This window comes from Falco rusticolus, chromosome 1 (genome assembly GCF_015220075.1).
Source record: "Falco rusticolus isolate bFalRus1 chromosome 1, bFalRus1.pri, whole genome shotgun sequence".
Taxonomy (NCBI): domain Eukaryota; kingdom Metazoa; phylum Chordata; class Aves; order Falconiformes; family Falconidae; genus Falco; species Falco rusticolus.
The window spans coordinates 28743164-28769314 of NC_051187.1; the positions used below are offsets into that span (position 1 = coordinate 28743164).

The 26151-nt window shown below is 38.5% G+C and overlaps 1 protein-coding gene across 2 annotated transcripts in view; it reads right to left on the minus strand.

The window, feature by feature from the left end:
• The window catches only part of GLT1D1 (glycosyltransferase 1 domain containing 1), a 57809-nt gene extending 33659 nt beyond the window's left edge, over positions 1 to 24150 (minus strand). Inside the window, exons 1-6 of one of the 2 annotated variants that reach the window (XM_037375316.1) lie at positions 23984 to 24150; positions 16606 to 16754; positions 13010 to 13115; positions 7649 to 7700; positions 2756 to 2792; positions 1546 to 1602 (exon numbers count right to left, since the gene is read on the minus strand). In XM_037375316.1, the coding sequence (XP_037231213.1) occupies positions 1546 to 1602; positions 2756 to 2792; positions 7649 to 7700; positions 13010 to 13115; positions 16606 to 16754; positions 23984 to 24051 (469 nt within the window). In that variant the 5' untranslated portion in view covers positions 24052 to 24150. The remainder of the gene's footprint in view (positions 1 to 1545; positions 1603 to 2755; positions 2793 to 7648; positions 7701 to 13009; positions 13116 to 16605; positions 16755 to 23983) is intronic. The other variant, XM_037375317.1, reaches the window with a different exon arrangement.
• Between the last annotated feature and the right edge of the window lie 2001 nt (positions 24151 to 26151).

Consider the following 26151-nt stretch of genomic DNA (forward strand, 5'->3'; position numbering starts at 1 on the left):
GTTCAAGGATACTGAAACAGATGCAAGCAAGAGTTATCCGGAGAAATACTTGCCACAAAGATATGCTTTTAGATATAACATAGAACTTCATGAAAAAAGTCCTTGAATTAAAAAGAAAGATCATAAATGCTATGAGGTGAACAAGATTGGACAGCTTTATCTGCATAAAAGCTAGAGATCCTTTAAAGTGCACTTCATTGTGCAAGCCTATACTATCAAAATCATATTCTTCTGAGCAAAACTGCCTTCTGTTTTTGATAGTTTTCTACTAATTGCTCCACGTTTAGTAGAATTTTAAATGCTGTGAAACTGCAAATCCCCAGAAAAGCGATTCAGTGGGAACTCCTAATTAGTCTGTGGTAAGTGCAAAGGTATGGCCAAAAAACCCGCCTCCATGTGCAGTATTAAAAAAGTGGAAATTGTAGGCTGCCACCAGAGATGGACACAGAGACAAAACTGATAAGATAAATGAGATGAAACAGTCATAAAAACCAATACTGAATAATCTGATGCCAGCTTTCAAGTTATTATTTAAAAGGCACAGATGTTAGAGTCACATTTTAGTTTGCTGTTCATGTACATACTGAATTATTTTGCACTTTTGCATTAGTACACATTAGGCAAAAAACTGTCTCTAATATATTAGATGAAATGCACTTTAGGGGGAGCTTTCCCCCCTTCAATCTGTTGACTGCTCTTTTAATCATAAAACGCTTGGGCATGAGATCCAATCAACACTAAGGCTGCGCTAGCAAGTGACAAATCATCTCACTTCAGAAAATTATTAATCTTAGTGGCGCTGTGCTTGTGTGCTGTGATTTACTGAGAACAAAATAACCTCACAATGCTCAATTTAAAATTGGATACCAGTTTTGAATAATGGCACACATTTACTGATGTGATAAAGCAATTGACTAGTGAGGATTCATTTGTTACAGGGGAAAAGCTGTACTATCAGAGATCAGATTGATGAATATAATATTGAAATATTTTTAGCACAGTAAAATGCCTACAAATTCTTCTTTTGGGGAAAGGCAGCTGGAGCAATTAAATCCTTGCCAAGATCAGGTGACTTTAAATTAGGTCATCTGCCTTACATGCCATTACTTTACCAAAAACAGTGACAGGCTCTATATCAAGGCCAAATAATAAAACATCAACACATTATTTCCCTTCTTCACCTCACCTGCTTTCCTGCAAAAGATGTCCATGGTTTCTATTGCACAGCTGTAAAGCACAGCATGCTCGGGTATTGCTGCTTCAGCCTAACCTACCCTCTAAGGGACACCGACCCACATGTCACAACCATTTTATCTTTTGGTGAAATTCAGCCCTGGACAGACCAGAAGTCTGGAGGCAGCCTGCGTAGTTACTAACCAGACTAATCTGATCTATATTCTGCCTGAATCTAATATTACAGTTTTCCATTTTTCATATAATTAATTGTATTACATAATAAGTTATAATCTTTACATTATAAATTTCTCTCATCATTGACATCTACTAAGAATAAGCGTAGTGAATACAGAAAAAAGTGAGTTTTACCTGCATTCTGTAGAAATCTATACCAGTCAAATGTTTCACTGGGTGTAGTCTTAATTCCTGTGTTGAAAAGAAAGAGAAACATAACACATTTGATTCATCCCATATTTGATTGCCCTAAGAAAAGAGTATTTTTGTCAAGCACACTGAATTCATATACAGCTGTTCCCATCTCAAGCTCTTCTCGTCCCAACCATATCAGGTTGTCTGCACAATCCTTCCACACCCATCAGATTGAAATTCAATTGAAAGTTCTGCACAATCACACGGTGTGTGAACTTCGTTAGCAACCCTGGGAATTCAGATCAGTTACACCATGCTGAAATTGGCCTTTTAAAATCTACACACGAGGTAATATTATCTGAGCAAGCACATTTTTCCAAAACAGATACAAGTCAGCTAAGACTCAATCCTTAATGTAAAAGAAAGTAAATGCAATTTATATCAAAATTAAACATTAATCTAAACTGAATATAAATTTATTTGTTTTCCCTTATGTTAAAGACTAATTATTTTACTAATGGAACTATTTTATTAATGTATTTAATCTCTTAGTTAACTATTACCTCACAAAGGGCTTAAATATACACTAAATATGGGCTAAATAAACCTCACAATGAATTACTTCAACATAGCAGTTTTGAAAATAATTTTACTTCCTTTGAAAGTGAAATACATGCAACAGAATGAGGTTTGGAGTCTGCAGAGAGTTATTTTTAGATAAATAAAATCAGGAGCTGTAGCTTAAGTAATCACATCTAAAATGCTGAGGTTGGCATTCCCTAGACTACTCACTTAAGTAATACACTTTGGATTAGATACTTGTTGGATGTCATTAATCTGGGAAGTCAAAGCATTTAAAGGAATTTGGAGTGTCAGAGAATAATCAGTCAGCATCAAAATTTCCATTTTGCATTGAAAGCTCAGTGTTTCCATAGGTGTTACCTTACCTTTCAGGTTCCTACTGTAACATCTGCAAAAACTTTTTTTAAAAGCACAAAATGAGTTGAAAATTTAGGCTAAGAGACTGAAGTACTGCCTCAATTAATGTCAACAGCAAAAAACTCAGTTTCTGTGGAGCCAAGACTTCAAACCCCATAGCCATTTAAGCAAAGTATTACTGGGTCAAAGAAGGTAGATACATAAACACACAAGTACTAAACACATGATTCAAATAAACTGAATGCCTTAATGGATATTTCAAAACTCTCACCTTGAGTTTGGACATATATTTTCTTTCTTGCATCTGGCTTTAAAGAAAAGGAGAAGAAAAGTAACTTTCGTGGTTCACCATAAAAGACCTGTTCAATCATAAAAAAACCCCAGACAATATAATAAAATGCACATTGGCATGATTTTGACTATTAAAAAATCAAAATGGACTATTAGAAAGATGCATTTAAGTAACATCAAAACCCGACAGCATGGTAAATTACATTCACTATGAGCACGTACTGCATCAATGAATTTTGCATTGTCAGTTTTGCAATTAACACTATTACCAAGTTAGTACAAATGTATTTTTTAGTTTATGTATGTATTCTTTGTTACAATCATTAACTTGTTTATTGCATAGAGAAAATATTTTCCTCGAATAGAAAGATTTTCCCCTACAGAACAGCCCTTGTGCCCAAAAAATTTTAGTCCTGAAAGAAAAATCATAGCTGGTTTCGAAACCACATTCTAAATTTATGTATAATAGAATTGTTACACACATCAGGCATGAAACAAACACCATTTACCTCTAACCTTTTAAAAAACTGCTGTCAAATACATCTAGACTTGTCCATACAGGAAAACTGGCCAGTAGTAGTAATTGCAGAATATTCTCAAATAAAAATTGCACAAGAAATTATTTTAAAATAGCTATAGTATAAAAGATAATTACTACACTACCAAAGTTATTCCTGAAGTGCTACTATGCTAATTATTTAATTTAGGCTAGTAAATAAGCAAGTTGCTATTTAAATATCTTTCTATAACTCCAACAATGAATTTGTGAAACACATTTTTTTCACAAAAACATCAAAATATTCGTGGAATCTTTCCACACTGAACAAAACCCAAACCCAACACTCCTGCAAACAGAGTTTCTTGAGCTCAAAGTATTTGCAAAGCTTTGTGTTCAGCCAGTCCCTACCTGTTCTAAAAGCACTGGTTGCAATGCCTGTAGAGTCAGGTAAGGAAGGTGTTACTCAACTGGTGTAATCTCCAAGAGATTTGCTCAATATAACCATAAATGTTTCAGTTTGAAATTACATTCTTTCAAGAACTTCAGCTAATGCTATTGCTTAATTTAACATCATAGCATCAGGAAACTAACAACCTTCTTTAGAGCACCAGCCTTTGCTATCTTGAGCATAAATCCTGCCTCCTTTTGGGTGCCAATTTCATTGTGTAGGCACAGGCATAGCAGGCTGCAGCTCTCCCAATCACTGACTATTTGCCTGCCATGGCTCTTTCTAAAGTGCAGATGGAAAAAGGACTATGAGGTTGCCCCTCCAACCATTCCACTTTCAAATGGTGGAATATACTGGTGATACACCACTGAACTCATCAAGCTAAACACTGGTATACACGTTTGCCTCTTAATGTGGAAAGTTGCTGGAATAACATAGCCAGAGTTAACCAAGGCAGAGCATCGCGCATGGCAGTGCATCATGTCAAGCTGCACTTTAGTCCTCCCTTCTCCTCTCCCACCCCACGCCATCCTTAACAGATTCACCTGCAGGGCAATGACTTGAAGGCACGAAGAGAACTTGTATTAGAAGACCAAGAATTAATGTAGAAACAAACTATTAAGCAATCAATTCCTGAACCAGTCAGCTCAGGAAATAAGAAGCCAAGGAACCAATTTTTTTTTTTTTTTAACTTGCAAACATTTTGGTTTTCCCCTATCGCTCCTATGTGATTGCCCTTCCAGTCCACTGCCCAGTCATAAGTATTTTAGTTATTAAAAATGAACTGGTAAAATAAATGGACAGAAAAGAGGTCATAAGAAAAGTGAATAGTCATCAACAACATCCCTGCTGTTCACAGATGGGAAGGAGGCGGTTTCTGAGAATCAAGCGTGAATTAACTAAGTCACAAAAACTATGTGAACAAGCAGTAAATCCACACATAAACTCAGAGACAACTAAGAATATTCTATGGACTTTATCTTCCAAAAGCTATATGAACCTTTGTGTTCAAAGCATTTAAAAATAAGAAAAAAATGGTTGAATAGGTTATTTTATTACTTACCTTTTCTTGATCCTTCTCTTACCTATGAATAAGTAGCATTTTAAATTATATTGGATCTTCCAATCCTTAAAAAAGCCTTGCAAACAATGGAGACAGCATTGCAAGCTGGAGGCCAACCTTAGAATTTAAATTTTCAGTACAAGTAGGATAGCTGAAATTCATTGCTAGGACTTGGACGCAGCAAAACATAAGGTGGAAAAAAGCAGATGGGGCAGAAAGCAGCTTAAGCCAGCCTTGCCTCCCCCGCTGAGATGCTGCACAGCTCTGCCTCAGACTCTGGTGGGTGAAGATAGGCTTTTAGTTCCCTAAACCCCCTAAGTTTCAAAAATAAGCTCAAGTTAGGTATCTGGTTTCATGCTCTGCTGCATCTCTAATGGCTTATGGTGAGTAAAGATAATCCTGCCAGGGCTTGGATCATCAAGGAGAAAGTAGCAGAAATACAATGTAACAGAGCATACAGATGTATTCACATTTTATAGATCAATTTTCCTGTTATGTTCTTTATTTTAAAGAGAGAGTCTTCAGGAGAATGGAAGAATAAAATTGAATGTTAATAAAACGATCTTAGGTAATTCTTATGCACCAGTTTTACACTACTGAAGTAAAACACTGACTGTACGCACAAGATCTTTTACAGCACTTCAAACTCACTTGGAATACAGATGATTACAAATGCTGTATTATGTATTTCATAATTAAAGATAATTTATCCAATGTAATAGAAAATACTTTTGCCGGAACACACAGCCCTTGAGCACAGTGCAATTGCTTACATGGTCATAATTTAAATTCTTAATTGACTGTAACTAATAAAGCACACAGAGGAATAATGACTTTCACATTACTGTGAGTTAATATGTACAAAGCGTTAATATTCTGTGACCTAGGTATGGAAAGATGTATCTATATTCTTCACTGTTTGAACATGAATGTGTGGCATTTGCTCTCACCCTTTACATGAAGATACATCTAGAAAAAGAACTCAAACCCCCAGCATCTAAGATACAGGTCAGCAGGTGGTATTTCAGTTTAGGACTTGACAGACTTGCCTCCAACTCCCTGTCTGCCCTAGACCTTCTCCAAAACACCAAGTGAGTCTCATAGGCCTGAAGCACAATGGTGTTTATGCAAAATCAATCAAAGTTCAGTACTAAAAAACATTTGAAGTGCTGATTTCAAAAGGATTTCAAAGTTCAAGTTTGTTTCTCCTCCTTATACTCTATTACTTTTGCATTTTTCTTGCATAAGATCTATTACAGGAGCTGTGCCCTCTCATGTTTACTACAATGAACTTCATTATGGGTAGCTATTAAAAACAAGTTATATTTGTAATGTAAAATCCAGATCCTATGTCTGCTCATGTATCCTTTTAATGCAAATAGATTAAAAAAAAAAAATCAATTCATGCTGAAACAAAGTATTGAATATTAAATTGTTCTGTTGTGCAAGCTCCATTCTGATTTTTTTTTTCTTAGGTGAGGGTGTATTAATGATTATATTATAATGCAAATCAAAACTGGAAAGATACAAAGCAGTTTCTACTTTTTGCATTTACTGTTCAGCTTCAGCTGATGTTTTACAAGATGAGGTGAGTGAAGCTAACAGCTCGCTGCAGCTGGAAGAGGGTGGTCCTGCCTTGCTCCTTCTGTCCCAGTGTGTTGCTCCTTACTGTCAGCCAAATTGTTCCTGCTTCCCCTTCACTGGATCTGGTGCTCACTGCAGTTCTCTATGATCCAGTACAAGTCCTTTTCCAGCTAACTTGTTAAGTAGCTAACCTTGCACAGAAAATCAGCTGTACTAACGAACTAGATTGGCGAGCCCTGCTACCTGGTGTGGAGTGTTTCACAGATCACCAGTGCCGCCTGACACCATCCAAAAGCATTCCTTGTAGTCAAATGACTTGGCAGCTCTTCATGGTCTTCGGAAACCAGGATTGAGCATTGTTTACTTCAAGGATTTGTCTCAATTTTCTCCACTGGGAGTCTGCCATCAACTCAACCATGTAAGGGTGAAAACATTGACCCAGTCTATTTTCAAACAGGAGCATCAGATACTAAAAATAATTGCACTGAAGGTCTGAACTAGACTTGCAATACAGCAGATGCAAGGTACCTACTAAATGAAGAGAAAGAGAGCGAACCGTTATTGCTCTCATTTCTTTGCTGGCTAAATGGTCTCCTTCAAATACATTGCCAAATGTATTTAAACACCATACCGTTGGAGGAAAATAATTTTATTCGGTATTTTTCCATATATCATTCAGCACAGTGTGTTTTGTTTTGTTTTGAGAAGGAGATATGAGCTTAAAGTAAAGTAAGTGCTACTTGTGTGCTACATATCCCTCAAGGCCTGGTCAACATGGCTGTGTATCATATATTGCTGGGCTTAGCATAACTTCAATTTTACCTCTGCAGTTCACCTTAAGAAGTTCATTCTATTTCCAGTGTTGACAAAACAAGTATTTTCAAATTATTCTTCCAAATACTTTACTGTAAGCAAAGATGTTTAGTGGAATTTTGGCAACATGAAGTTTTTTAAACGATGCAAAAGAAACAATACATGCATATGGCATCAGAAGAGACTTGATAACAGCAGCAATGATTAATTTTAAATGTTACAGAGAAGCACTTCCTAAATGGCTGTATACTCTTTTCAAATATTAAACAGCTTCTAAATGTTACATCTATTTGACCTGTTCAAGTACATAAATATGAAATTATTTCTCTGAAAGTAAAACAAGGAATAGAGAATACGAAGATTATTGCAATTCTCTAGCGTTATTTATAGCGTTACTTAGAAAACATTTCAGGAGAATGCATAGTTGCTGATACTTTTAAGTGTCACCGTATTAATACAAACATACCCACTCCGCTGCTGCCAGTTCCTTCATTTTCACCGTGAAAGCCACTGCAAACCTAGTTAAACAGACAAAAATAGTTGGGATCATCTGCTAAAAGTGTTTAAACATAAACCTGGAAAAGTACTTCAGAAAAAACATTTCTAAAAACAAAGAGCAGAGGCTTATAAAAATGATTATGGATGGAAAGACAGAAAGCAGGTTTTCTATTTGTTTTGCCAGAAAATACTGGTTAAACAAACGGTATCTCTTCGGGCTTTACAGCTGGAGGCTCTTGGGGAGTTAAAGCGAGGACTTCTTACCAATTAATGGGAACATCTCCCAGTTTATCTCGATTAATATGTACTGCTGCAGTAGTGAGTGAGCATTGCTGTTTCTAGATCACTGCAAGCTGCAACAGCCCTCCTCACAACCAGAAAGGTGGGTAAGAAAGGGCCTCAAGCCCAGTTAGTTTCATACCATTGTTGTTTGACAATACACAGTCCCACTGTTTGCAACTCATTGCAACAGAGTTTAATTCAGACAAGCAGATGGATTTTTCTAAACCTTTCCCCAATGTTCTGTGTTTATTTCTAAGTAGCAAAAGCTTTCAATGAGTAACAAACATCTGAGAGACCAAAACATTATTCTTCAGGAAAAATATCAGAATTAAGTACACTAAAAAAAAGAAGAAAGATGACCCAGTGACTAGGCTTTGACTCTGGAATGTCACAGACCTGGGACGCTCAGCTCCATAGCTCTGAATGTTAGGCACATGCAGTGGAGATGAAATCAGCAATGCTGAGTTGAGACACCTGATATTCCTTTATAATAAATGGTGAAGGTGCCCAGAAATGAGATTTACCACAGCCATCGTTTCAGGCAGAGACTGTTACACTAGCCAGACTTAATACTGACAGAAGCGCATTTTGATTGTTGTCTGGTTCAGACTTTTCTTTGTTAGCAGAAGGGAGTTTAAATGAAAGAACTGTAGAATAGCATACGAACACCATCTACTCCTCCTCTGTGAAGTATATAAATCATAATGCCAAAGTAAGCAAACAAAAGTGTATTTGAATAATGTAATGGTTAGGATTTTCATCTGGGAGGTAGAAGACAACTAACTCTATTCCCAAGTCTCTTCCCGCTTTTTCCCTTAAGGCTGTTTATAATGGCTCATCAGGACTTGTACTTCCACATAACAGGAAAGTTACGTCAGAGACCATTTAAAAGCAGCATTGATACAAACAGTTCTCATTTTTGGGTGTCCCATCACAAGAGGGACTTCAGCCACAGAAGTCTGATTTCTAAACATACTAGATAAACAAGTTATTCTTACTGGGCACTTGGTGTAATACCAAGAAGTCACATGAGATATTTTTATGGGGTCAGAGTTAATAAAGAATCCCTTTTCAGAAGAGGTCTTAAAAACATGCTGGGCTTTAATGTAGCATTTAAGTTGTGATGAAATATAAGCACATGCTTTTGACTTTCTTAAATGGAACGTTCGTGTTAACTGGAACCACAAACGGGATCATTTCTTAAGTCCATCAGTCCTTTGGCATAGAAATGTTTGAACATCTCCCTCATATGGGACATAATGTGTCTGCTCAGCAAAATTCCCTTTTTTTAATTGCTTTTAGAGATACTGAATGTAAAACAGAGGTTATCACATTACACATATGATTTGGTGGGGGTTTTATAATAGAATTAATGTAATCTTTCTGCCCTGAGCCAACCCTATGACATCTCAATGGTTAGAGATGAAGCACATTGCTAAGTCACAACCAGAACAGTGGTTTTCCACTAGAGACGTTATGTTATAATTTGAGGAGATGAAATCACAATCATTCATTAGAAGTCACATAAATGCTGAATTACAACTCCTACTTGAAACCTTATTCCCACACATTTGTTTTGTAGTATCTGCTTTATGGTACTACAATGAATTTCACATACACAACTTGACAGGTTTAAGGTTATTAAAGCCTTTGCAAATGCTTGTTTTGTCAAGTTGCACATGCTCCCTTTCCAGTTTTTGCAATTATACTTCCAATACATCACATTAACAAGCAGAAAAAACAGTTGCTCCTAAGTCTACAAAATACTGTTTAATAGAAAAAAATACCCTAGAGGAGTACAACCACCATTTAGAGGTATTTGATTAAAAATGAAACACTCATTATAAAGACAGACAGTGTTCAATACTTTGTTTTATGGAATGTGGTGGTATATTGTACTGGACTAGTAATCTACAATTCATGATACTTTCTGCCTAGAACCCTGAAATCAATAAAGGAAAAAAAATAATCAATGTTTCTTTTAATAACTATGCAATGAATAATACTAGTGATAATACTGGAGAAAAAATCCATTCAGAATAACTTCTAGAAAACTGAATTGCTTTTTCTGTAGCAGAGAAAATACTATGAACTGCAAAAGGGTGCAGCAATATATTTTGAAATATCATAGGAAATCCAAGCTACTAAACTATATTTCAAGTTACTAACTTAATTATCATCAAAAAAACATTCAATAAAGCTGGTTTTGCATAACCAATACTAGCTATATTTGTGACAGATCATATTTTAAATATAAAACTGGATCAAATGGGCAGTCAGATTCTGGGTTTTATATACTTTGCATTTTGCACAGTGCTGAAATTTAGCTAACATATTGGATACCTTTCCTCCCTTTCTTCAGAGCTGTTTAAAAAGTAACTTCTGATTATTTGATAACAAAAGTAAACAAGTATATAAATTTTGTTTTGAATGGGTCCTGAAGTTGCTTTTCAACTACAAATCACACTAAGATGTAAGAACATGCCCTAATGATTTTTCAATGAGTGTGATTAAGTGCTGTCTTTAAAATCTGTTTACCTACCACATTTTATAGGGCACTATAGACAGAACAGCCTATCTATGCCAGTGTTGTTAGCTAATGATAGCTAGAACATGCAGTGGTATTAGCAAAGATAAAACTACAAGATACAAGCCTGCTGCAGATTCTGTATGCGTTTCCTCATTGCTAACATCAGCCAAACTCCATACCGCCGTATCTGGACCACTGCAGTTATCTGCCTTAGCTAGAACGCTGTGATGGATGAGCAGAGATAGTATCCTCAGCAAGCTCTGTTCAGCAAGGTATTTAAGCTCTCCTAGAGTAAGTATGCAAACAGTAGCACTGGATTTGATAAGATGTTCCAGATGCTTAATCTTTATTTATGGAGAGCTCGGTTCTGGAGTGATGACTCTTCAGAGTACTCAAATCACCAGCTCAGGCACAGTATAGCTCCATGAGGCTGAGTGACCTGCTGTAGCAACTTACTGCCACCAAAAAACCCTCTTTCTCCTATCCTTCCACAAGCTGACTTTTCTTACTGAAGGCGTAGAAAATTAACTTGGGGAAGGGAAAAAAAAAAAAAAAACAGGCTAATTTTACACCATTTAGTGAGTTAAACCTGCTCAGCAAGCAGTCCAATGGTGGCACTGGATGGATGGATCACAGCCACAAACAAGAGAAAGGAGAGGGAGGGGAAGAGAGGTAGCAGTGGAGCCATCCCTGCTGTCAGTGAGCTATTACGCTATCTTGGTAAGCTTTAAACTATTGATTAAAATTAATTTCACCCATCGGAAGCTTTACACACATAAAATGCTTTCATTTCCAATAAGAAAAGGGCTTACTGGCCCACCATGGATGTGATCAAATGCTGCTGAAGACAACAGACCTTTGGATCAAGCAGAAAGAAACTTCTCTTCTGGGGATGTTAAAACAATGAGAAAAGCTGCAAAAACCTTTTTGATTTTCAGTCATTTTCTCCAATTTCTGATCAGTTCTTGAACTACATTTGATGGTTACATTGACATGTCACTAGAGCTTTTCCAGACTTTAAAACACCCTGAAAATACTCTCTTGTTAATTCACTTCAAACGCTGAGCAAATTCACTGAAAGATTTTTTTCTCTGCTTTTCAGCAGCCTCTGCTTCTTTGTTCATGTATCTAGAGAAAGGATCACATTAGCAGGAAACAAAGAACAAAAGCTCTTTATACTTGAGTCTTCTGGTTTTCAGTCAAGCACTCTGTCCACAAGCTAAATGTGAGGCCTCTGACAACAGGTTTGATTCTTTGATGCAACCGGACAAGGTTTGATTCTTTGATGCAACTGGACAAATGACAGTTACTTTTATTTGTTGTCTCACTTAAGTCCAACTGCTGGGCACCTTGGTCTGTATGTGCAGATAGCACTTAATGCATAAAGTGTGTCAGTTCCAATACAGAATATTTTATGTGTTTGAATGTATGTTACATAAACTAGAATTCACTAAGAAACAGATGTTTAAAAAAACCAACAAAACAAACCACAACAACTTGGAGCAAAATCTAGCACTTCCAGCACACAGCCTTGGCAAATGGGGTCCAACCTTGTTTACGCTAATAATATTACCACAGTAAGATTTAATGAGAATATTCAAACCTTCACCACTAACAAAGATTTGCTATTTAAATAATCATATCTCCACCACTAACTCACCATTAACCACCTCTACTACTAAAGAGTCCCTATTTAAATACCAAATACCAGTTATTTCAGGGACAGGATAGTTCTGTACAAATGAGAACTGTATCGATATTGTTGGAGATACTTAGATGTGCGTTTCTTTACCTAAACCTCTGCAGACATAAACAGTCTAAAATAATTTTGATAAGAAATTAAAACTCGATTGCATAAAACTGTATCCATTACAAACACATCAGCTAAACCACAGTCAAGTTGCTACAGTCCACAGTTTTACCAGCCATCAAAGGCTGTCTTTAGAATGTCTACCTGTAAAGTAGATCATTCTACAAAGCAACATCCTGCCAAATCCCAGGTTAAGTATTCTTGCTATTATTCTTCTCATTACTTTTACCTGCCTTAGAATTTTATATCCTCATCACATGCATAGTTCTATTACTCAAGAAAAGAGTTATGATTCAGTAGACAAAGGACAGGATCAGTTAGCAAAAGCACAGATTTCATTAGCTTTTCCTGGGGTTTGAGTCTTTCTGAAACTTCACAGCCCAAGAGACCAAGTTTCAGCACAACCTCTGCCAACTATTCCACGGACAAGTACGATGAAATGATTGTAACAAAGGAAATATAAAATTAATAGACTGCACACAGACTATATTTTATGAAGAAACTGTCCTACTTCCATCACTGAATCATAAAACAACATGTAAAGATCATAGGGATTTCAAGTAGCCTATCCTTTGTCTACTGGCCTACACATTTCCCAGTTATTCCAAGCACTTATGAACAGTTTGTAAAAGATCTGCCATTACAAAAAATGAAATGATAAAATATAACATATAAATGAAAAATAGATCTTTCACACATGCTTTTACCTGGCTTCTCCTAGCACTGCTCCCATTACCCGATGTTTCTCTTCACATTTGATATCTTCATTTACATCTGTCCCACCAAAGATGATCCCAAAAGGAATTCTGCTACCTGCAAAGCAATGACTACAATGAGAAGCTGACCAACATGTAAAGGTAATGACTAGAAGGCGACATTAAGAGTGAAAAAGTATATCAATAACGCTGTACCACGATGTAAGCAAAAGCCTTTGAAACAGAAACCTGGAGAAACTTTAATTTTTACGGTTTTGGCACTGAAAAAACTCATGCAATAACTATGCACTTTAACAGCATGTCAGTGCTGTGTAGCTATGAGCTTTTCTTTGCCTTTTCATGCTTAGTAAAAAAAAAAAAAGATCAATTATTTTCTACATTTGGCAGCCAACCAAACAGCATATATATTTTAAATGTTACTCAAATTTTAATCAGATTGCAAAATTTGGTCCCAGGTATCTAGCCTCAGTCACTCATTCACTGCCCCCTCAAACATTCCAATACAGTGGTTTGGGTAACCATCCTGCAGAGCTGGTTATTGAAATTATTTACTTATTTTAAATACTGACTTCTGAAGCCGATTTTACTGCTACAAAAAAATGTAGATGGAGCCACACCACTGAAAATGGTCACTGCATTATATAAGGCAGTATATGTGAGCCTGCAACCAAAAGATGGATCCGTGTTTATAACTGGCTGTTCCAAGACCTTCTGTGATCACCCAAGTTATGCAAGTTGTTTTAGGATGCCTTACAGTGCTCAGCACAGTAAGAGTACAGGAAGGCACACTGGATGTCTGACCTTATCAACATTCAAATTTTAGAGTACCAACAAAATCATATATATCCTAGTCATGCCTGCACTCTGGTAAAAGCCTAGTTTTGATACCTCAGAATAAACTCCTACTTGCTTAAGGGTAAAGGTACCAAAACAAGGTAGCGTAGCATTTCTATGCTAACAGTAGCTAGTCTGACACGGACAGGGCCAAAGACTACTTAGATAAAAATACAGAAACCAATATCAGTATAGCAGTGCAAGTTTCCTTTCTTATAGTATTTATTTTATTTGAGTCAGGTTATTTTAAGTAACTAACAAGTTACCAGTAATGTTTTCCCCTTAAACTAATCGAGAGAGCAGACAATAATGTTTACTGTTGATTGTTTCAGCACTAAAACCAATTAAGTGGTCAGTTTTACTCCACATTAAGCCAAGAAATAACAGCCTCATGGTGACTTAATTACTACGTGCAGAATACAGTTTTAACTTCCAAATGGGACTGCAGTTTTGAAAAGAAACAAGTCTCCAGTAAGACAGTCTACAAAGCCTGTTACTAAGGTGACCAATTTTGGGGATTTTGCAGATTTCTGTTAGCTGTAACAGACGAAACCGAAGTTTCCTTCTGACTGTGAACAAGAATAAGCAGTTAGACTGTGTTGCCACTACATGCTATGTACCAAGAAAGGCAGAAAATACGCTTTGTTTTTTCCCTTTTGCTACGGATGGAAGGGGTGAGGGACCAAGGACTCACCTCAGCACTGGACCAACGAGCAGGGCACTAGAGGTTTCTGTGTTGATGGAGGCTCTTGCTTTTGAGAGATAATATAACTGACCTTGAATGTTCATGGCAGTGAAAACCACTGATGACATTTTCTATAGCTACCCACTGTGTCTCAGGGAGTGGAGGGAAAATGCTAGGCTAAATTCAGTGTACTCTCATAATTAAAATTCATTATTAAAAACAAGCACATAAGTAAATCTCAAAGCAAATGGGAAACAAAATAAATACGTTGATAAAGATACAAAATGTACTATATGTTTCACATTTATACTTTAAAATTAAATGAGCTGTAAGATGAGGCTTTATTAACGTTGCTAATTTCCTTAGTACTAAATGAAAGAACAATAAAAAGAATGAAAGACTAATTGCAATTCTGGTTGTTTAAAGACCTTCATTGGCATGTTTAGATATTATATACTAGTAATTGTAGGTGAAGTGAATTAATGTGCACTATCAAAGTACCACAGCACTAATTTTCAAGAGACTTTCTGTAATACCATATAAAATATATATTGCCTTTCTAATAAATAAAAAAGTAAATAATAATTTATATCATCTATAGCATGTGTTGCTCATACATCCCCAATCATGTATACAAAGTTTCCAGGACGAGGCCCAAAAGACTGGTAGTATGGTACTAATGGTCATATGACTGCAATCACTTTTAGGTAATTTCTTTTAGGTATTTCTTAATATAGGGTATGGAAAGATGAAATGTTACAAGAACCAGGAATGTCCTTTGAATCACTTTTTTTCCTCCAAGAAGTCTACAATAACTTTTACACTTTGACTAGGAACACCTCAGCAATACTACCTACTGTCTTGCTTTTCACAGATTTCTGTTTTATTTTTCTTTCAGTTATTGCAGACGCTTTTTGGAACAGTGTGACTCTGATTTATTTAAATTACTGAGCTTTTGTAAATCATTCAAGTATCAGGCTTTGCAGGTCACTTGGGATTTTGAAAAGCTAATAGCAACAGCATTCAGACAATGCTATGTTAGTCAAAACTGCAATAACGTTTTAACCAGATATTTAAAATCCAATCTTATATTTTGTTCCTTAGCAAAAAAAATAAAAGAGAGTTCTCAGGCCTTCCATAACCCTTTTTGAAAACAATTCTAGGTCCTGTCACAAAAACTTTCGCCCCTATATTCCAACAAGAGAAGCCTTAATACATATGTTAGCAGAGATCATCTTACAAAATTATTTGTACTCTGAAATCAGAGCTCCATTATAACAAAAGATGCACAAGCATGCCAGACATGAACAATTCAGGCTTTCTGAAAACCCACCAGCACAAACGGCACGGGGACTTCTGAAGTCTGACAACTAGCACAACAGAACTTACACTGAGAACCGATGACAGTATCAAATTATGTGCCTTTGTTCAAATGAGTAATTCGTACGATACAAAGGTGATCTCAAAAATGGATACCTGCTTGCAATTTCAGTAGGTGACAGTGGTTGTAATTCTGAAAGCTCGTACTTCCAGTGTATCATTAATGGCAGGCTAAAATTTTGTTCTACACGGCTAGATACAATAGAAAATTGTATTATTTGTTTGGTAACACTCTGTCCCCTGCATTTTAGCTGGCATGAACATCATCTCAGTTATATCATGTCCAAAAAACTCTGACTCATTTTTGAGCATAAAAAAATCAAATTAGCCTCTCTGCTTTCTTCTATTTGACCTCATCTGTACTTAGCCAAGCCATTGTCCTCTGAAAGAACACATTTGCTGAAAGTACCTTAATGTTAATATAATGCTCTTATCTTAATTTAAAGTACTAAATTATGAAATGCGCTATGTGCTTTAAAAGTACATTTATTTAGTTGTCTCCTCTCTGGATCAGATCTCCCACAGAGAAAGATTTTCACCATTTCAGAACATTTGTTGAAGTGGATAAACAGAACAAGTACATTACAGGTGGGTTTATACATTTATAGTAATTTATAACTGTTTGTATTTATTCTCTTTTGGTATCTTTTTAAGAGCTATTTTTATTGCAAAATAGAAAGAGGATTACCTTGCAGAAGTCTGCCTCCTTTATAAAGATGAATGGCCAAGGCTGCATCAAACTTCTCTGTGGAGGTCAGATTTGCTATTTCAGTTGGACTTTCATACATGAAGGCGTCTTTAAGAACACAGATGTGACCTGCAGCATGTAGATGACTCCTTCATTATTGGAACAAACAGAGAAAGAATAAAAAAAGATATTATTAATGTTGTAGGCGTGCCAGAACATTAAATGACCTTAATCAAAATGTTTTTCCTTAATAATTATTGCTCTGACATTTGCCTTTATACTAACTTTTTTTTCAAGGAACCATGGAGCTATTTACAAGGGGTTTTTTTCCTGGAAAATATTTGTTACCTTCACCGTTGTGAAGCCAATACACTTCCAAGCAACATAATCTGCATCCATTTTAAGGCCCAAGCCTACAAAGTATCAACATCACAGCTGGAAATCAGCAGAAGTGCAGCATGATCAGGATCCTTCCTGATCGGGCTTCAGTTAACAGGCTGAAAAGACTCCTTTTGAACAGAGTGTTAGACCTTGGTCTTAGAGGTTATCAGATTCTTGTTCTCAGGCCACCACATGAAGAAAGCACCAATATGTGCAGCTAGTCAGTGCTATTAAAAATACAGAACGTGCAAAAAAATGAATACATAAGTAAAACTGGAGAGTTGCAATTGTATTCCCTTTCTGTTTGATTGTGGGTTTGATTGCTAATCTTACATTACCCATTTGTAAAACAGGCACAGGATGATTAATTATAAGAAAAAAACTACACAAAAGTAATTACACAAATACTTTTACAGTCTTCTTTAAAAACTCAATCGCTAAAAAGAAAACAACAACCATCCCTATTCTAGTGTCACCTTACCCCTTCATCTTTAGAGGTTCCTCATACTTAAGCACAGATGCAAAGATTGCTGAAGTCAAGAAATGATTGATTACAGGGAGCTTTACTTTAGGCATTTCAGTGAGCTTTTAGTCTTTTCTTCTATACTCTAGGCTCGTAACTCCCACCACTAAAACCAGAATCAGTTATCAATGTTTCCAATGACATCAGCCAAAAAACATACAGGAGAAAATCTGAATTTTGACAGAAACTAGCACACTGTGTCTGCTGACATGTAGTGTTTACATTTTCAGTATTATGAAAAGACCACATGAATGTTTTCTGCTTATTACATACTGTTCCCGTTGATCTATTTCTCACAGTGTATTAATTGTTCTGGCATTAAAATCCTGCTAACTTAATAGCTTCTTGGATAATGTTGGTTCTTTCATTTCATGATCATTTCATATCCTCCCAAGGAATGTAATTTTCTGTCCTGCAGAAGTTAGTCATTACTGCAAAAATTGGTGCTAAAATGTTATAAAATGTCTTGAGGCCTTGGAAGGAACATATTAGTACTATCAGAAAGCTCCATTGGCGCTACATATGGTGCTGTATTTCTTCCTTATTCTAAAAAGAAACTCATTTCACTTTTAACTTCCCTGTTTGAAACAAGACCAATAAATTATAGTAAGTACTAATAAATAATATAATACAGCCAGATTGTAAGCTCCTTGTTTACACTGCTGAGCAATTATTTACATCAGTTGTCCCATGAACTTGTTCTGAGTACCTGCTCGCCTTCAGAAAGAGGCTCTCAATTTCTATCTAAATAATGATGCCCAAATCTCACAGCTGTGGAAAGAAAAATCTCTCGGGCAAATAGCTGCGATGCTCATGTGTGCATTCCATAATTTCACAGGTGCTCATTAAATAGTCTAGAAGAATTTTTCCCCATCAGTATTCCAATTACCATAAATCACTATCATGTACAAGCAGTATGTTTGCATATTACAATTAATTTGAAAAATAACTCTCTCAGGACATCAGGAATCAAAGAAACTCAGCTAGGATCTAACACATCTTTTTTAGAAAAAATAGTAGGAACAAGTATTTTTAATTTCCTCCACAGTTTTGACAGCTCCCAGTCTCACAGCTGAATGACAGATGATTCTGCAGTAAATAAAAAGGGACTCATTCAAGTATTCCAAGGGTCAGAAACTGTGGATTACCTCTATTACTTCAATATTTTTTTCAACATATGACGACTCAGGAGCATGTAAATTTAATATGTTACTAATATTTAATAATTAAAAATCGTATAATTTGCATTTAGCTTAAGAAGGAAAAATTATCAAATTATTCCCAGAATAATTCTAATTGCCAGACATAGAGGCGCCTTAATCCGATAAACGTACAATTGAATTCAATATGATTAGTCACAGGCTTCAGATTATTTGTATATATGGAAATATATGTGCATAAAAGCAATTGGGTAGTATTTAAGTACTGAAATTTACAATGATATTTTCATATTTTCCAAATGACTTTTGGTCTTTACAATGAAAAAAAAAGCAGACCAAGATTTCCACACATATGCTGTTATCAAGGAATATGATAATAGGGTGCTACAAAGCTATTGCAGGAGATTTTTCTTGAAGTCACAGATGTCCCTGAATCAAGGCAAGACAGAAGAGATACATTAACCAGATCTTTTCTCCTGGCAACTGGGTATTCACATTATTTTACCATTTCATAAACAAATACTTTCTGAATGAAAAATAAAAATGAACACATATCCTGGTCTCTGTGAATGTGAGAAAACACTGAAAATGCTAAATCTCAGGGCTACATTTTCTCTTTATCGCAGTTTTGCATGTAGCAGATAAATTTCCAAGTGTCTTAACAACCAGTGATTATTGCTTGGATCCAGGATTTGCCTTGCCCTGCCACATCTTTCCCTTCTGCTGAAACTCTGGAAATGGAAAGCCAAGGCCATTACTTGGGGGAACAATATTTCTAAAATGGAGTTTGGCTGTCAGATTCCAGATTGTGGGTGTTTTCCTAGTAACCAAACAGGGATAACTTCAGTCATTCAGAAGGTTTGAAAGATCATTTTTTAGAGTACATTATATTAGTCACTGCTTACACCAAGTTATTTATACATATCTGACTACTGGACAAAATATTTCCCAACCCCACTGTTTTTTTGTTGTATTTTTTTACACTCTTCGAAAATCATGAGGTGTGTAAGTGAAACTTGTCAATCTATACTGTATGCAGAGAGATATTGCTAAAAGGTACAACCCTTTTCTAATCTTTATTAAAGATTTCTGTAAGAAAACATTTTTTCTCTAACACAACTGTGAAATACCAGGTGATGTTTTACAATGTTTCATTTTTTTATTTCCTACATTATTGATCACTACTTCTCACTCATCCTGGCTAGCAGTCTTCCTTCCTTCAACCTGAATCCACAGTTCACGGGTCTTCACATACACAAACAGTTCCATAGTTCCAAACGCAGCATGGCTAAAGCTAAGACACAAGAGAGTTAAAGGTATTCTTAGCTCTAAAGTATGACAGTTTTGAAATTATCTTTATCTTATGTGATGTCTTCCTCTCAAAAACATTTATGTTCTAATTTTCAACGGATACCACAATGGAATTAATTGCAGACAAAGAATGTTTGATTTCCAAAATGTTCCTGGTAGGTAGATACACTGGCACTTAAACAGCACAAAAAAAGGCTGCATCCAAAAATACTCTCCCTTTCCCTAGACTGTCTAGTCTGTAAAGCAGCTATGCATCAACTACTGTTAAATCTATACAGCACAATTCTAAACTTACTGAGTGAGCAGTCACTTCCACTGCCTTTTCTGAAGCTTGGCCAGAGCTGAATACTTGTAATTCCCACTGAAGCTGAATTACAAGAGCTGAAACCCTGCTTGATCTTCTCTGTTTTTTCATAAATTATCTTAATTTTCTTCATACTTATTAAAGTACTCTTGATTTTATTTCTCTAACTTATCCTTTAAACACCACAGACAAATTGTGTGGGCATGAATGAATAAAATCCACTGTGAATAAGAACAGAAATTAGCAACGAGTGAAAATGGGGAGAGAATCCTTCTGTCTCTATGTTCTGAAGTCACTAAGTATCCTTTGGAAGGACAAAATAACTGTGCAAAGTTTAACCCTGCCTTCTAAATAGGTCTAGCCGTGCAAAACACTTTGAGATGCAGCATACGCCAAGTGCAGGCCATGTAAATGACGGCATCCCGGCTCCAAAGGTAGATGATGAACACGTGCCTGGCAGCTGCCCTGCTCTGGGAACGGCCAGGCAAAGAGCAGCAGAACTTATCAGCACCTGTGCAAACTGATGTAGGCAGGTAAAAGATCTCTTATGATCTATCACGAAGAGAAGAGGATCCCCTGCTGTATGAGTGCTCTTCTGTGTGATTTTAACGGAGGCAGATAGGGTAAGACTAAACCAAAGAAAAGCTGGGGCTCAGAATTACTCCAATAAATGACTAAGCTGAAATATAATTGTAAAGAGGAATGATAACCATTACTGAATTCGTGGGTTTAATTCTCTTGCAGTTGATTACCTGGAGATTTACAGAGTGGCTATCTATCTCAACTGTCCCATTTCAAATGAGAACGAAATAATCTCTCCCCCTCCAAAAAAATTTACATACTGACATAATACTTCATCTAAATCTTTCTAATTAACCAATTAATTCAAGATTTCTATTCCTCCTTACCACCAAGCAATAAAAGATGAGCAGAACATTTCAAGGGGCAGAGAAGGTTCATATATTTTCTTTCCTAACACCCTCTTTGATCTCATTTCTAAGGCTGAAGAATGGCAGCCTAGCCAAAGGCTTTTGCTTAGTGTTTTATTCTCTACTCATTCCTCATATTTTTTAAGGTGATTAAAGATTATGCACACCAATATGAATAAAGCCCACAGCACATTCATTATATTGCTTGTTTTAGCAAGCTGATTTCTAGCCAAATTAGATTCTGGTATCTTTGTCACCAGTAACTTTAAACCCAGGAAATGAACATGTTATTTACGAAAAGATGAAGCAGTTATAGGAACAGCTGTAATACCATAAACATAGTATATCCAGTGATATTAAGCCATAAAACTAATCTGTGCTGGCAAGTGTCCAACCTGGAGACAACTTCATTCTTTCATTTATACCTAACCAAAAGTGCCATAGTTCGATATATTTAAAAAAAAAATACCGAAAAAATAAATTCATAAGCATGTATGCACATACAACTGAGGCAAAATATTAGCTGGAATATACATTTTCTGTGTATTAACACATACGCTACAGAGGTTACCATATGCAGTTAACCTCAGGTATGGCAGATTAGTGTGAGAAGTGACACGTCCAAGCCTTTGGCTATAGACACTGATTTTTATTGGTTTTTAATGGCATAAAGTCTTAAGAAAACCCGTATTAGATGGAAGTATCTGTTTAGGATGGTTTTAGTGATAGCTGTCACCTGACTAGCCTTTTAGTCAGGAAGACAGATTTAATTGCTAGCTAATACTTTTTATCCTGATCAGACTTCTTTTTTTTTCCTGAACGGGCTCGTTTATATTACTACTATAAATAACATTTGTAGTAGGTGATAAGATAGCAACTAAACATTACATAAGTCACTACTTGCAAACACTATTTCTGTTAGAATCCTTTATCATAAACGTGAATTAAACTGACCTTTCACTCTTTATTTTCTTTCTGTTTGAAGGTCTATGTGCATGAGAAAGCAGCATCCACTTTGTACAAGGTACGCCTATAAATCAACAGGATGCTACAGCAAGTCAGCGTACTCTACACAGATCACTGCAGCTATGTTCACAGAGCTGCAAATGATCGCGTTGGCAGATGGTTTATCGTATTACCATGTTAACCATGCTGTTGCATCTCACCAAGCCTATGCCCTCTTTCATACTAAAACACATTATCTTAGGCCACCTTGCAAGAGTCACAGCTGGGGAAGGCTAACCACAACTGCTGGTTACTGTGACTCCCGTAAAAACACTTTGCTAAACCAGTGTCTCTTGATGCAGTATGCTCCCATGACCACAATCAGCCTCGGTGTAGTTAAAAGACAATTTGAAATAATATCTATACTTTTGTTTGTCTGGTTTATTCAGGCTTAGCTTAACTAGAAATAATGTAAAACCTGCTTTCCACTAGATTACCTCTGAATGATTCCACAGTCTAAATGTTTGTCCAGCTTTACTCAAAGCTGAAGATGAAGGTAAGTGAATATTTAATTTGCAAAGGTAGAAGAAATAATCTGATGGAGGAAGAATAAGCATTGATGTCCCCAAGAATAACAAGTTTTGTATTATCCAGTGAGAGCAAAAGTAAGAGATGAAAGGAAACGCTGGATGCCACACAAACCACCACACGTAAACTCTGTGCTGACACATACAGGCATAAAAACATGTATTATAATGTATTTGGGTTATGTCAACATTTTATTAATAATTATTGTTTTAAAACACAGAAAACTTTCTCTGGTCCAGCTTTCTCTGGTCTTCATGCTCCATTTGTTTGTATCTTCGCTGCCTGTATGAGTGACACAAGGCGGCAGGTATGTTCTGCCTTCCCGTACAGCAGTCTTGCACAAAACTAAGACTGAACTTGGCGCGACACGAGTGTGAAAAGCTAAACAATGTCAGGGCACTATTTCTATCTATGCATAACCTTAACAGTGTGCGAATGCGCAGATCAAGGTTGGGCAAAAACTTGCAATGATTAGGCTACCCTGCGACATTTCTAAGAAAAACAGCTGCACTGTGGATGAAGGTAAGCAGCAACCCAGTCCTTACTTCGGGCCCCAAGAGGACAAAACCATTTGGAAATTGTTTCATTTTTGTGGTGATGATTTGTATTTTTTTTAACAAAGCGCACACCCACACAGCAAAGCCCTCAGACGCGCTGTCAGCCATATCCTTTTTCCACATCACAGAAGTTAATTAACGGGGACATTGGGAATATTTATGCAGTTCCGCCCGTCCGACACCCTGCAAAGCACCGACTCCCGCCCGTGCTCCCACGAGGCGCCCGCTGACCGCCCGCACCGCTGCGGCAGCCCCTGCACAACCGCTGCCCGCGGAGGCGCCGCCGCAGCCCCCCACCCCCGCCCCGGGCACCGGCCCCCCCTCCCCCGCGGCGCTCCTGCCTCCGAGCCCGGGCCGCCCCGCAGGCGCCACCTGCGCCCCTGCCAGCCGCCCGCCCCCGGCACAAAGGTCTGCGCTTTGGGGACGGGGATGTTTTGGGGGGGGGGGATTCCCCTCGGCTCCCCCCTGCCTTACTCCCCGGTCGGACGGGCCGAGGGGGGCGCGCTGCCCAGCCGCAGCGGGGTTCGCCCCCGCGCCCAGGGGCTCGGCCCCACCGCTCGCAGGCCCGGCTCCCCGGCAAGCGGCCCGCGCCGCCCCGGCCCCGGCCAGCGCAGGCAGGAGGGGGGGCGGGGGCGGGCGGCGGGTTCCCCCCTCCGCTCGCGCCGCCGGGCGGCACTTACCGGATCCTGGCCGCGGTGGTCGCGTTGCCGGTCTGCGCCCGGAGGCACGCCAGCAAGAGCAGCCTCATGGCGGCCCCGCCAGCCCGCCCGCCGCCTCACCGAGGGGCAGCGCGGCCGCCGCCTCCTCACCTGCCGGCGGAGCGGCGCGGGGGCCACCTGGCCCGGGCCCGGGCCCGGGAGCGGAGCCCTGCGCGGGTGGCGCCGCCCGCGGGGCTGAGCGCCAGGGCCCGGCCGTGAGGGGCCGGCCGCGGCCTGGCCAGGTGTGGCTGCTGGGAGGGCACCCGGCAGCGGTAGCCCTGGGTCCCGGCGGCGGGGGTGAGCTCCCACTCGTGCGCCGGGAGCCTTGGGGCCCCCCAGCAGTGTTGTGTGTTTGCACTCAACAGCGCAGAGGTGACTGCTCAGATCATGGCCTCGCAGAGGCCTGCGAGAGCTTCTGAGAACATCAGCGGAGGGCTGGTATCGGCCGCCCTACGTGTCTGCTGGTTCATATTCAGTGCAGGAAAGGAGAAAAAGCTAATTGTGGATAAGATGCCAGCAACCACAGAAGCCAGAGGAATGTGCTAGAACAAAGCAATGGGAGGGTCAAAGACCCGCACTAAATGTCAGGGAAGGCTGTATGACGAAGCAGAGTCAAAGGTGTGTAAGGCCAGGGGAAAGCTCTGGTGAGGAATTGGCACAGGAGGAATTTTATCAGTGTGCTTTCTAAAACTCCAAACCGAGTATTGGAGAGTTTTGTCTCTAATCAGACATGGTAATAGATAATGGTATCAGAACCACCGCCTCCACGGCAGCAGGCAGAATCCAAAGATACGACAAAGCAGGGAAGAGAAACAAGAATAACTTGAACTCATGATGAAGAAAGCTGTATCCCAAACCATGAAGGCAGTCCTCAGGATAAACCCCAATTATAGCCAGAAATGCAGTGAGCAGCCCAGATCAGACGGGCAGCGGGCAGTAAGACAGAGGCCAGTTTAGGGCGTCAGTTGGGAGATTGATAGGGCCAGGTGACTGACTATAGATATCCATGGCCTTGAACTTGATTCAACATTTTGTAAAAACATTGAGAACGCATGCAGGATGTTTGTGGTCATGAGACAGATAAGGAGGGCTTGATCTAACAGAAAACTCACTTTTTTTGCTTTTATCGTAGTCTGGTGCCCTGGTGTAATTCACTACAGGGCCACATGGATGCTTATGTTTCCCCAAGGCTGCAGAAAACAGGGAGAGGTGATCTGCAAACTGTAGTGCCTGTCTGCCGTGGCTTGAATTACATTTCAAGTCTCAGTGTCAGGTAAAGGGAGAAAAATAGGCCACATACAGAGAAAGGCTCTTAAATTTAGTAATTTTTAAAACAGTACTTCTTCAAATAACTTGTGTGGAACACTGAGGATGATCGGTATTCAGGAAGTGAGGGTTCAGAAGTGATAAATACTGGAGTGTATTCTGGCAAATTGTAAACATTTTGGTACACCGGCTCACATTTTGCTAATGGGTCTTTGTGCTGTAGAGCTATGCTCACCTGTCTGCATCTCACTGAGTTATCACTTAGAAAAAATTCAGTACAGCATTTTTCAGGCCAGGTTAAACTCCACCAAAACTAAAAAAAGAGGGCTACAACTTAGAAAAGCAACAAATCTTGCTTAAATGCTAAAAATAGCATAAATGCTAACTTAAGGGTAGGCAAGACCAAGCTATTTGCATCACCATTTTAGACAGCATTTCTGGCACTTCCTGACCCCACCAAAATTTAGAGGGCTTTTGTCAGTCTGACTAGGGTGCTAGCCTTGACCTACGTGGCTTATATGACGTGTATTTGGCCTTTTGAGGGCATGTACCACCCTCAAATCTAGCACCAGCCATCTCTGTTAATCATGGCTGTCCAACTGTCAGTCTAACAGACCTGTAATGTATGACACAACTGCACGAAGCTCATGCAGCTGCCTTTCAATCTCCTGATACATTGCTGCTCTAAATGCTTCCCCAACAGACCCTCCTCCTGGTTCCAAGATCTTCCACGCACACCATAGCTCACCCAGTTGCCATCCCACTGCATCATGCTGAGAAAAGCTGTCTGTGTGCGTGCCAGCCAAGAAACACCTTGCCAGGTTGCTGCAACCCTGTACCTAGAGCAGCCTAGGTAATCCAAAGTGGGATCATTCCCAATTTGC